This window comes from Rousettus aegyptiacus, unplaced genomic scaffold (genome assembly GCF_014176215.1).
Source record: "Rousettus aegyptiacus isolate mRouAeg1 unplaced genomic scaffold, mRouAeg1.p scaffold_m13_p_1, whole genome shotgun sequence".
In the NCBI taxonomy this organism is placed as follows: domain Eukaryota; kingdom Metazoa; phylum Chordata; class Mammalia; order Chiroptera; family Pteropodidae; genus Rousettus; species Rousettus aegyptiacus.
The window spans coordinates 160,045,454-160,057,871 of NW_023416284.1; the positions used below are offsets into that span (position 1 = coordinate 160,045,454).

The window sequence follows — 12,418 nt, forward strand, 5'->3', positions numbered from 1 at the left end:
TGACAGATTAACTGGTATGTTCACAGAACCCCAGAGTCCTGCATTCTGAAACAGAAAATCAGTTTGCCTGCCTCATATATCCTAGTCCGTTAGACAGGAGAGACATTTTAAGATGTGATGGAAAGCATATGGAGGTATTATAATCATTCAGCATTAACCCCTACACTGCAAGCCTTAGGAGGTAATGGTGCATGTAAATCAATATGCAGAGACCATCAATTTCCTCACAAAGGAAGAATGCAAAATCTCTAACACCCTGCACTCTTCAATCTGTCAATTGCCTTGAAGAGTAGCTCTTGAGGTGAGAGTCTGAATCTTGAATTTTCCATGGTCAACCCTTCATCAGCCACTGACATGGACATTTCACATTTTCCAGGATTGAAGTTTTGATTAACTCACTGCCTCAAGTCTTGAGATTCTTAAAAACTACTTTCAGTGCTGCTCTTTGTCCCCAAAATATCATTATCTTGATCAAGAAAAAATCCTCTCAAAAATAACCAGCATTGCCAAAGATATTCTTATTGGGAAAAAAAAAAAAGTGTCCATGGAATGCCTGAAAGCTTTTACATGGTGTTAGATCCAAAATAAGGTCAGGTAAGTAATCAGGTACAGGCCTTCGGTTATTTACATTCTGAAACAAACAACTCAATTATTGAAAATGTACTGAGTGGCTAGACATCTTTCACTGAACTTCATATATATGTTTAGTAGCCAGCAATCAAACAAGAAAGAGATAAGTACTTGGCCAAATCAGAATTTAAGAGTTAGCAGAGTGAAATTGCTAAGAGCTCAGATTATGGAATCAAATCAAATGGAGTTTGAATTCCAGATCTGTAACAATGGCCACTCAACCTCTTGAAACTTGTTTCTTTATCGCTAAAATAGAAATAATAGCAAGATATAGCTATAAGGGGATTATGTGAGGTGATACATATAAGGTTCTTTATAGTGTCAGCCTGAACAACTATTAGTCATTATAATAATCGCTTTTATTAAAATGATCTTGTAAAAATTAAATTGCCCCAAATCATTCACCTAGAAACTGGTAGAGACAGGATTTGAACACTGGCTGGCTGGCTCCAGAGCTAGCCCTCTCAGCCAATGCACTAACCCTGGAGTATTGAACATGGAATAGGTGTTCAAACGATAACTGTTAAATGGATGAATCCTTTTGGCCTGGGCAAATAAACTAACCAGGAAAACTTTAAACGAGGCAAGAGTTTTACAAAAGCTTTGATAAAATTTGACCAACCTCTTTATATAAGAGGAGTAATTATAATTACTGATGATGGTGATTCCTCATCATGAAGATTTAGCTGAGTCAAGATTACATTTATTTATCCATGGCCCAATAGGGAAAACTTGGTTGCTTGCAGAATTTTCCACAATAACAAACAGGGATTTTGAAGGCCAACTGCCTAATCTCACCTGTCTAATCTCTCTGCACTCTCCTTTGTAGACCCATTGAAATAAAATGATGATCAAACTGCCATCTCTTTCAGGAGAAGGATAAATTTTTTATCTTGTTCTCTGCATCGTGCCTAGGTGATACATATAAGGTTCACTTTATTTCCTGGACACATAACTTATTGTATATTGATGAACTTTCTCTTGGTCTTTTCTAGTTCTCTACTCTTAGAGTTCTCTTTCAATCTTATTATTCAGGTCTCCCATTTTCAGCTCTATAATTTGCATCCTAGTTTCTCATTCAAAGTACTGGTTGTGCCTTTGGTAATTAAGAATAAAATAAATTACTCATATTTTAATGAATTTATAACATAAGCCATGGGCCATCTCCAATAATACATGGATGTCAAATTGAGCATTTTCGGGTTAGAGTCTATAAACAAGTATTATCTCCCATGAGATTATAGGCTCCTGGTCTCTGGCTTAACTAATTTGATTAATTATAATTCCAAAAATAAAACTTTTAAGAGTAAAAACAGGTTCAGTCATATGTATGGGTGGCAGTCAGGAAGAGATAGATTATTTTTTTGATATACCTATAAGATCGCAAGGAATTCTTTTCGGGCTCTCTAGAGGTGTTAGGGCTACAGATCAAGTTTGTCACTACCGAGAGGTAGCAGTTGAAGCCACAGAGCAGATAAAAGCACACAGAAAGATGGATAAAACAAAAGCCAAAGGGAGGAGAATAACTGGAGCATGGGGAGGGGCTTGTGCCACGTGCTACAGAGTGGGGAAACGAGGGATTGGAAAATTCCACTATAGTAATTAGGATGTTATTGGTGAGTTTTAATATTTTAGAGAGTAGCTTTAACTGAAGTTATATTTTAAGGAGTTAAGAAGTGTGTAGATTGTGAAACATTGAGGCCGTCAGTTTTCAATAAAAGATGCCATAGGTAAAGGAAAAATAATTTTATATGTCTAAAGACTATAAATATCCACACGCAATTTTGGAGGGAGGAGCAGGGACAGAAATCCCATCTTACTCATTTCCATATCCCCAGTACCTTGCGTAAGGACTTGCTTAATAAATGCTTATTGAATGTGGGGATCTTAATACATTTAATCCACACTTAACCTATTACATAGGAATTATACTTAGCATGTAACAAATTTTATTATGGTGGTAATTTATCCACTCTAACCAAGACCATTCTTTAGAAATAAGCATTTACTTTTTGGGGGGTGGTGGTGGTAAGTGGTTGAGGAGGTGAGGAGGGATCCTGAAATAGGACTCACTCTGAAGACCTGGACTTCTGTAACCTGTTGGGGCTATCAGTGTAGAAAAGCTGGACAATAACCACTTATGAGCAGTAAATGACCAACGACACTCAGCTGTCCAAATTATTAACTGATATTTTTCCTTTCAGTCAATGAAGAATTGTCTAAGACTCCTGATCACCAACAGTACAGCAAGGCTGGCTCTTCCCCATACTGGAGAATGAAACAAATGTGACTGTTGAGGACTAACCAATGGCTAATGCACAATGAACTTCTGCTGATCAAAGAGTAATGATCAATGGCTTAGCTAATAAAGTAGGTTAATAAAGTAGAACCACAGCAAAAATAGAAAGCATACTAAGATGCTTGTTCTGAAAAGTGACAGCTATTATCTGAGAGGACTTCTTTGAGACTCATCTTAAATAGCAGGTATTCAGATAGTGCCAAGAATATAAAATTTTCTTGGATGTGTTTTATGGACCGGACACATTGCAACTTTCTTTTATAGGACTGTGTCTACTCTGAATGGCATATTTTAAAAATAAAATCTGTAAGCGTCATTATTACATAATCCTGTGGAAACCCATATTATTTCAGCGGTAAAGAAAAGCTGGCAGAGATCAAATGGATAGCAAAAGATGAGTGCCTTGAGAGCTCCATGGATTCCCCTTGTGAGGTTATTCCCACTTTCTCCTCTTGCAGCTTGGCAATTTTTTGATACTTTTCAAGCATCATTCTGGCCTTGAGTTTGCTTCTCTCCATTTCTCTCTAGTTGCTTTCATTATCACATTATCGAATCATCAAACAAGTGAAGTCTCCGAATACTAGTTATGGGTCACCCACAAATGTAGCTTTCAGCATGATGCAACCTGGAAATACTGGCATTTTGGTTTTGGGAAAAGAAAAGTGGAACCTCCACATATTTCGTAAGGAGAATAATTCAAGACTTGGCCTTTAAAAGCAAAACATCAGGAAGCTATTTCTAAATAAGGAAAGAAGTCATTATTTCCCTAGCAGAATTTTTCTCTTTCTTTTTGGGCGCTCCAAAGAGCCAGCATAGATAACTTGGTGGGGAGGGGAATTTAATTCAAAGTAGTAGCTAAAATAGTGATCACTATTGTGCTCTCCAGTCTTCCAGTTAACAACAAAAGATGCTTAACATGTCCTAAGTGTTAAGTCTGGTTAAATTCCAATATTTGCATATGAATCTAACAGGCTATTAGAGTGATTACCTTTATAAAACATAATGAACTTGGTCACCTGTAAGAAATGCACCAACTTCTGTAATGACAATCATAAAAAAGATTGTGTGGATGATTGAAAGCAAGAATGCATGACCAGTGTTGGATACCTTCTGGCTCTCTCCTCTCTACATCCAAACTCTTCACATGCATCCAGTGAGTTATTAGTCTCCATTTGTACTTCCTGAATAAGAAACTCACTGTTTGACTGAAGACACTCATTTCTGTGTTTTATTGCATTTGATTACAATGAAAATGTCTGTTGGGGCTTTCAGACTGAGGTAATTTAGAATAACAGTTCATGCCATATGGAAGGAATAACAATATTCTTTCAGTTCTGGGAGGGATCTCTTTTTAGCCCCTCGTGGAAATCAGCTCATATAAAAATGTTCTTTAGCAGAAGGCATGAAAGGATGCATCGTGTTCCCAGCTGCCAGCCAAATCTGTGGTTTGGCCACCAGCATTTGCTCCACCTTCTGGAAACGGGCACTTCAGACACAAGATTCTTGGTTCTGGCGGACACCATCTCACCGCCTCTGCGTCAACCAGAGATAATGCATCTCAGCTACTGTGGTAACAGAAGAGCTCTAAACGTACATGTTTTCGGTGACAAGAATAACCGAGTAGTTTCCATGAAGACTTATTTCTATTGTTGCTATTAAAATGATAAAAAATTTCCAATGAAATCATGAGTAGATTCATGTTTTTATATGTAGAAACAGAAACATGTTAGTTTTCCAATGGGCAGACCAAGTCCCAAGGGTTTCACTATAACCTACTTGAAGGCATTGACGCTCAAGCTGACAAACCCTTTACAGAGCATGACCAATCAGCTCAGCCACACCTTTGGTCTTCACATGCTCATGGTCCACTTTAAGGTCTCATTCCGCCACAAATTGCTTTGGCTCTTCATCGTTGCTGTCACCTAGACCAGGCTGGCAGTCTCCTTACATTGTCCTGTATTCTGTTCCATTCAATGCTCCAAAGCTTTTCACCACAGGTCAAAAGCACCTACAAATCTAAATCGTCTGATCTCAATCATTCCTAATCTTACTTCTAATGTTCTAGTATCTGAAGGAATTCTCAATTCTATTTCCCCAACATGAGACCTTCAATAAAACACTTTAAGAGGTGGCTTTGAGTTTTATTATGTTGCCATTTATTCAATGAAAATTCACTAAAGGATAATTTTTTTTTTCTTAATACAGAGCTAACCTAAAACTGATAATATCTTCCCACGTCTTTGGTTAAGCAGTGTTGGTAATCTGGGAATGTGGTGCTGGGAAACTGAAAGCCCATGACCCTTCCCTCATATCCTGAATTTATGCAAATTGATAAAACAGAAAATGAGGCAAGGAATAGCACAAGTTATGTTCCCTTAACTATTACTCACAACCATTTAAAAATAAAAATAAAAGCTCACTTATAATTTGACCTGGTAACAGCCTCCAAAAGTTTGTAGATATAATTTAGTAGCAACTGGACAATTAAGAGCAGATATACACCTCCATGTACCAACTTTTCCTTGAAATCTTAAGTTCTTTGGCAAAACTGTGCCTTAGAAATCATAGTTCATAACTGTTACGCACCTTTAAAAATCAACTTTGTTTATAAAAATTATAATTTTTCAGAACAAATGCTCTTGATTCTTGCTTTGTGACTTTATATAACACGTGTACTAAGTGAAAGAGCCCTGAGTTTATAAGAATTTACACAACGGCATTCACCCTGGCAAATGAGTAACAGAATACAAACAAGAAACATGTATTCGAAAAAGCTTATTTATATATTCCACCAAATTGGGAATTTAAAAATATTTACTTTTTAAATTTTTCTAATCTACATTCCAAACCCACATTATTTTTTTTGATAGATTCATTAAATGAATGCATGAAATGAATGAATCAAACCCATATTATTAAAAACAGAGGTTCCTAAAATTTTAATTTAATAAAGAAAACTTTTGAGAATTTGATACAAGCCAGGAATCACCCTTCATCTCTTAAGAAAAATGCATATACTCATGATTTAGCAAATATTGGGAGAGAGCGTAGCCCCTTGAAATCCGTCCAGGAGTCTGGGGTTAGGAAGTCCACAGCCAATGTCTTAAGAAAGGACTTGTGCCTCTTAGACCAGCCACCTTAGTTGCCTCCACACAGCAGAGGGTGAATAGACCATAAGGGATTCTTGACATTGTAGCGCTCACAGAAAAGTCGGGTCCGCATACCTTCAAAGCCAAAACCTTCCTAACAGGCTTCCCAGGTAATCTCATAATAGAACCGAATCCTATTATGGAAAGCTCTCACAAGAACAACAAACTGACAGTATTTTCCATAAATTTGCTGTAAACAAGTGAAGGCAGGGATCCGTGCAGGTCTATGTTGACTTCTGAAAAATTGTCAGGAGTATGTTTCCTACTGTTATTTTCTCAACAGTGACATTCATGTGTCCTGATTTCTAATGTAGGCCTCTCTGCCACTGTGGTGGAAACTGGGAAGAGCACGATACAGGGAAGAACAATGTACTGTTACAATACCTGGAGAAAGGACTTTTAAAATTATGAGCCTTGTGGCATTTTTAGCATTATGGAGGATTTTATCAGAACGATATGATGAACCTCTATTTACATCACCCAGCTTCAGCAATTATCAACTCACGGCCAATTTCTTTGATCTAAAGTACGACTCATTCCTTCCTAACACTCATATTTTTAATTCTCAATTAAACAATTAATTTTATCCATAAATAAGGGAAATACTTAATGAAGTCCATGATGAACAGTAGTTACGGCCACAGTCAGCTCCATTGGCAGAGTCCTGGTGATAATTATTCCACAAACCGTGGTCCACGCCATAAGTAATGCTACGATATATCATACAGAAAAACGGAAGCTATTCACAACAGTGAGATACCAAAAAACCTACAAACTCTACACATTTTTAAAGAACCCTTTTTATTCTGCTGTGGCCTATAGAAAATGCATTGTGGTTTCCTATGTCCACTCAGGATTTTTATATGGCTTATATAAAATATACTTGTAAAGACTGTAGAAAATTAAAAGGAAGTATTGCTTATTATTCCAAAATTACACTGCTTTTGACTTAAGGTAAGCAATTAGTACTTGGACATCTCACCTCAGTGAACCTAGTTGACCTACTTTCATATTCTATCATTTGGGGTTTTGAAGACTCCGTTTACAGAATGAGAGGACATCCTGAGCAATATTTTGTAACAAATACCAAATGTCAAAAAAGACAGGCTTGCTGCTATAGTCACAGGTGACATTATCAACATCGTATCCCCGCAGATGCTCTATTTCTCTAGGACCCCAAACCCTGTACTTGCTATCACAGCTGAATCAAACCAAGCCCGGAGCACTGGATATCCTATTCCACTGGAGATTCCGACATGCTTATTTCCTATCACTGCAATTATCTTTAGCAGTATGGAAAGATATGGTTCTCAGAAAACCCTGGCAAGATCAACCTCTGCTTTAAATAGGAATGTTATATATACAAGCTTTCTGATGAAAAATATATTTACAGAATCATATTTGGTTCCATAATATTTCTAAGGCTTGGCTTGCTGAGATAGGCTTCTCCAGAGAAGGAGTTGTTTTTGTAATCATTCTACAGAAAGTGAGAAAGACCTTTTCACAAGGTGAGGAGAATTCAGTGGGAACAGATCCCAAAGACAGCCATACAAATTATATTTAACACGCTAACTTTAAATGACTAGGAGAAGAAATTCCACATAACATTTTAAATGAAATATACCGTTAGTCATTTGCTATGTGATGCTTTTAATGTTTAAAAGAAAATTCAGCACTTAATCTAGTGGGTGTCGGCAGAAGCTTCACAATAAATCATCCTATTAGACACGATGCAGCCTTTGCCAGGGCCCATTCTGCTGATGCCTTGCACCCAGTGGACAGTAAAGCAAAACATGGAACAGAGGAGCAGGATTCAGATGGGACAGCTAAAATATTTCCTGAATCAAAACAGAAAATGCACAAAGAAAACAAGCAAAAATATCCCTTGGAGAATTTGTAAAAGCTGGGGTGGATTATGTAACCAGGCAGAAGGAATCTGGTATTCTAAACAATAGATTTACAAACTTTCAACAATGCCTTGGCCATCTGAAATCAGTGATGTTGGGCAGCAGCATCAAATTATAAAGGCTCTGAATAACAGACTTAAAAAATGCTACAGTCCACAAAATAATAGGACTTCGGACTGAAAATATCACTTAAGCTTATCTTTTAAACCTTCATGAAAAGAGAAACAAGTTTAGAGAATAAACAAACTTTATTTTATAACAGTATTACAGAAAGCAAAATATCATTTAATACAACTTGAAGCCGCTATAAATCTAATCTGGCATCATAACTATACATAGGGTCAAAAGCAAAGAAAAAAAAATGTTCAATACAGTTAATAAGTCCCTATCAGGTCTCTGGTGTCAGCTTTAAATGGAACAGCTTTCTTATAACCATCAAAATACCACCACCGCCCCTACTCCTCTCCCTAGTGTCTTCAAACCTGTGTGAATCATCAAACTACCTGAAAGAGATAGACCTGCTCAATAACAAAAGGTCAGTTTTACATGTAGACAAGGAGGTTTAATACAAAGCAAGTGTCCTAATGCAAAGTACTGAAATTTGGACATGTTAAGAGAGAAAGCACTAAAGGTTTTAAGCTGCCTGAATATTTTAGTCGAAGGGAAGAAACTGTTTCTTCTCCTCCCTCCTGTTTCTGGAATGCTGCGGAAGGGCATGTGTCTGAGAAGCGTTGGCACTGTGGTGTGACAGGGTCTCTAAACACAGTGCGTGGCCAGCGAACTTCTTCATAATTCTCCAGTCTGGAGTTTCTCTGCCTTTCTACTAAAAAGTAAAAAGTCACAAGACTGGAAAGTCAAAAAGGTTTAATATAAAAAATATCACCAATGAATTTCTCAAATATTAGAAAATTTTCAAGATGTAAGAAATGCTTTTAACCTGTATTAATATTTTCTCATACAGCATATTTACTGCAACCAAACTGTAAATATTTACTGTAATTCAATGGGAAGGATCTAAAAGAAGGAAAGCCACTATCTAAATTAGTCACAGAGTTTCCTTTCCGCACAACAGCACCTGTTCAGGTGAACAGCACCTTACCAGCTGGGGCTGGCTTTGTTCACTATCATTTGATCAAAATGAGTCATAAAAAGCAGGTAGTTGTACACAAAGTAAACAGGAAGCAAAAACAAAACTCCCTAATTAAAAAAAAATAACCAATAATACTTAGAAGTGGTTATAAAACAAAATAATATATTAAAATGCGAGGGAACAGTATAGACCAGAGCTGTTAAGGTAAGGTTTGGTGTTGGCATTTTAATTCTTCAGGTTCTGGTCGTTGTTACCGGTCCTAGTATAAATTCGCTGGAGTAGTGGTGTGGCATTAAGACTTGGAATGGTCAAAATTCTTCAGGTTCACAAAGTTGAGTGTTGTTTTAAAAAATGAAATTCTAGGAGGAAAAAGGAGACAAGGTTTAAAATTAAATATTCCAAAGACAGAGGCCTGGAAAAAAAATGTAACATTCACCAAATTCCAAATCAAGTGATCAACAGTTACTATCTACAGTAGATAATATGTTTACCATAAGACATCCATGAGAGCCTGCTCCACCCCTGTGGGCCTTAAACTAGCTGGAGAATTGACAAGCATACTATATAAACAACTGGCAAATAAGGATAAACAAACAACAAAAAAAGAGTTAATTATAAAAATGGAGGTAATTCATAAAGCTAGATTCAAGAAAGGGAGAAAAGCAAAGTCAATTTTGACTTCGTGGAAATGAGGAGAAAGGGTGCTTCAGGCGGGGGATGAGGGTGTCAGAGAAGGAATGAATGGGAGGATAGTGAAGGAATGAGCACTGACGCTAAGTCATGGTATGGTGAGTAACTGCAGGTAAAAAACATTAGGTCTACTCATCAATACCAGACTGAGAAGTCTGAACTTGATCTAATAGACAACTCGTTCAGAAAGAGCATTAAAGAGATAAAAAAAAAAGACCAACTGTCCATCTACTGCAGCGATCCGGAGTAGAGAGTGAGTGGCAGGGACAGCAGGTCACAGAGCTGAGGTGCGGCAAGTTCAAGTAGGGCGAGACAGGTCCAGGAAGGGAGAAGGCTGGGCTTGATTTTGGTTTTGAGGAAGGTCTGACATGGCCTGATTTATGTTTTCACAACATCACTGTGGCTTCAGTGTCATGAACAGGCTCAAAAGGTGGAGAGGAGTGGAGACAGGAAAACCGGTCAGGAGGCCACTGTGGCAAGTCCAGGCTGCATGAGGATGACAGAGGTCAGGTATGACTGCTAGATGGCGAAAACCCCAGACTTGAGTGGTTGCTACAGGAATCAGGTGGAAGACAAGACTTTGAGAAACACCACTGAAGGAGGAGATTCAGAATGTGGTGACTAGGAAGGAAGTAACAGAGAAGACTCTCAGGCTTGGAGCCTGGGACCTCAAAATCAGAGGGAGAATGACAGCCTTAGAGCCCAGATGAGGTCTAAGGATGAGGGATGTAGATTTGTCAGCACAAAGGGACAAATGAAACCAAAAGATGACATCAGTCTCACGTGAATATAAGAAAAAAGGAAAGACATGAGTCTTAGGAGGCCCCGATCGAAGGGAAATAAGTAGGAGAGAGGACTCAAATAGGAGTGAACAGGGAGGGAGACAAAAAATACGGATGGTGCATGGCCCCTGAAAGAGAAAAGGGTTTTAAGAAGGCAACTGTTTCATTTTTTTATTTCAGCGTGCTTGGAAGTTTCTGCAAATGGTAGGTGATTACAGAGGAGAGGAAGAGGGTGGTAATTATGTCCTTTCCAAGAGACGCTGGTCCCAAAGTCAAGTAGGATATATACTCTTTTGGTTAGATAAAATTAAGTCTTGTTTTAATGAAAAAAATTCCCCACCATTTCGATTTATCACAGACATTATTATTATAGCCTCTTGATTATTCAGGACAGATTGATTAATCAAATTCAGTCTTTCCCACCCTGCTTTCTGCTTTAAGCTAGTTCATTACTCATTAGTAATAATCTCCTTGATTCTAGGCAGGGAAAAAAATCAATGGAGAAAACACAAAGTCATCTTTTTTTAGGTTAGTAATTATGAAAAGAAACGTGGGGGATGATGAAGAGGATGGATAACACTACTAATCAAACTGGATTCGGAAGTTCCCTGTGACCTTCAGTTATGCTAGCTGTTCTTTTTCTTTGAGAGGCTGGTAGCTCTGTTTTCTTTGCTTCTTGAACATGCTTTGTTTGCTGAACACTGATGTTACTTTGCCTAACTCATGCTATCGAAAATGAACCCTTGATATTACCCATGCCCAAAACCCCACAGAAAGAGGTTTAGGGTTCTGTTTCCTGTAGGCTCCATGTCACTCTACTTCACTGAATCTGTTTTCACCAAATGTTAAAATTTCAATTTGTAAAAGAAAGGTAAAATTAAACTTGTTTCAAAGCCATTAGTATAGAAGAAACAGGAATCCTGGAGTAAGTAGGCACTGGATGAAAGAGATCTTGATTTCAAAGAGTTTCAATATTTATGTATGAAAATTTATGTAGAGAAAAAGACAGTTATCCATGTAAAGTCAAATATTTACTTTCATTTATTCACAATCAAACCACTAGACAGTAAATCATTTTTTTCTCACAATAAGTATTACAAATGGTAATATTAATGTGCCTTAAGGATTCTAAACAGCTTATAATTTTAACATTATAATTTTAACATTAAACACATTTCCCCTCTCATTCTTTAAGAAGCGGTAAATCAACTATAACTCTGAGTTAATTAGATATTCAGTGTTTCAGAACATCCCAGTTCTTATTGTTCCAGATGAACTAGGAGTAATTATTAAAGTTTTTTATTTACATATCCACCTATCTTTTCTCAACTTCTCCTTGCACTTCAACACATGTAGAAATGTAACCCCAAGTAGTTACTGTCTAGCTTTTGAGCTGGGAAGGAGGAAAGATAAGGATGGAATCACCAATGCCACTGGCACACAGGCATCAGACATTTTAATTTACGTTCTTTTGTCATGTATTGGTGACACGAAAACTTAGTATTTGACCATTTTTAACAGGCTGCATTTTGGGTCTTAATGATTTAACACATATCCCAAAGTGAAAACGAGACATGAGCTCTTCGTGCAAGAGCTGTACAGTTTCAAGAACTCTTTTTTAAGCTTGAATTCTATCTCATATTTATAGAAGTCTTGACATCTTTATATAAATTGACAGGCATTAATTACTGACACTAACTCAATCTGCTTTCACTTTTGACACTACTATAACCATTCACACCCGAAATTTGGATAAGATCATAGCTGTTAAGTGTATGGATTATACTGACCGTATAAGAATTTTGGTCGGGCAAACAAAAACGCAAAACACTGTTTCCATGCTTCGGTTTCCCACCTTAGACTATACAATG

General features: G+C 37.3%; 2 protein-coding genes across 14 annotated transcripts in view; one reads left to right on the forward strand and one right to left on the reverse strand.

The window, feature by feature from the left end:
- SMLR1 (small leucine rich protein 1) overlaps window positions 1–4,612 on the forward strand; it is an 83,474-nt gene extending 78,862 nt beyond the window's left edge. The window contains exon 3 of the mRNA XM_036238733.1: window positions 2,835–4,612. Within this exon, the coding sequence (XP_036094626.1) occupies window positions 2,835–2,920 (86 nt within the window). The 3' untranslated portion in view covers window positions 2,921–4,612. The remainder of the gene's footprint in view (window positions 1–2,834) is intronic.
- Window positions 4,613–8,214: 3,602 nt separating this feature from the next.
- Window positions 8,215–12,418, reverse strand: part of EPB41L2 (erythrocyte membrane protein band 4.1 like 2) — a 191,727-nt gene continuing 187,523 nt past the window's right edge. For all 13 annotated transcript variants that reach the window (XM_036221723.1, XM_036221717.1, XM_036221697.1 and 10 more), the window contains one exon: window positions 8,215–9,434. The gene's annotated coding sequence lies outside the window, so the exon portion shown is untranslated. The remainder of the gene's footprint in view (window positions 9,435–12,418) is intronic.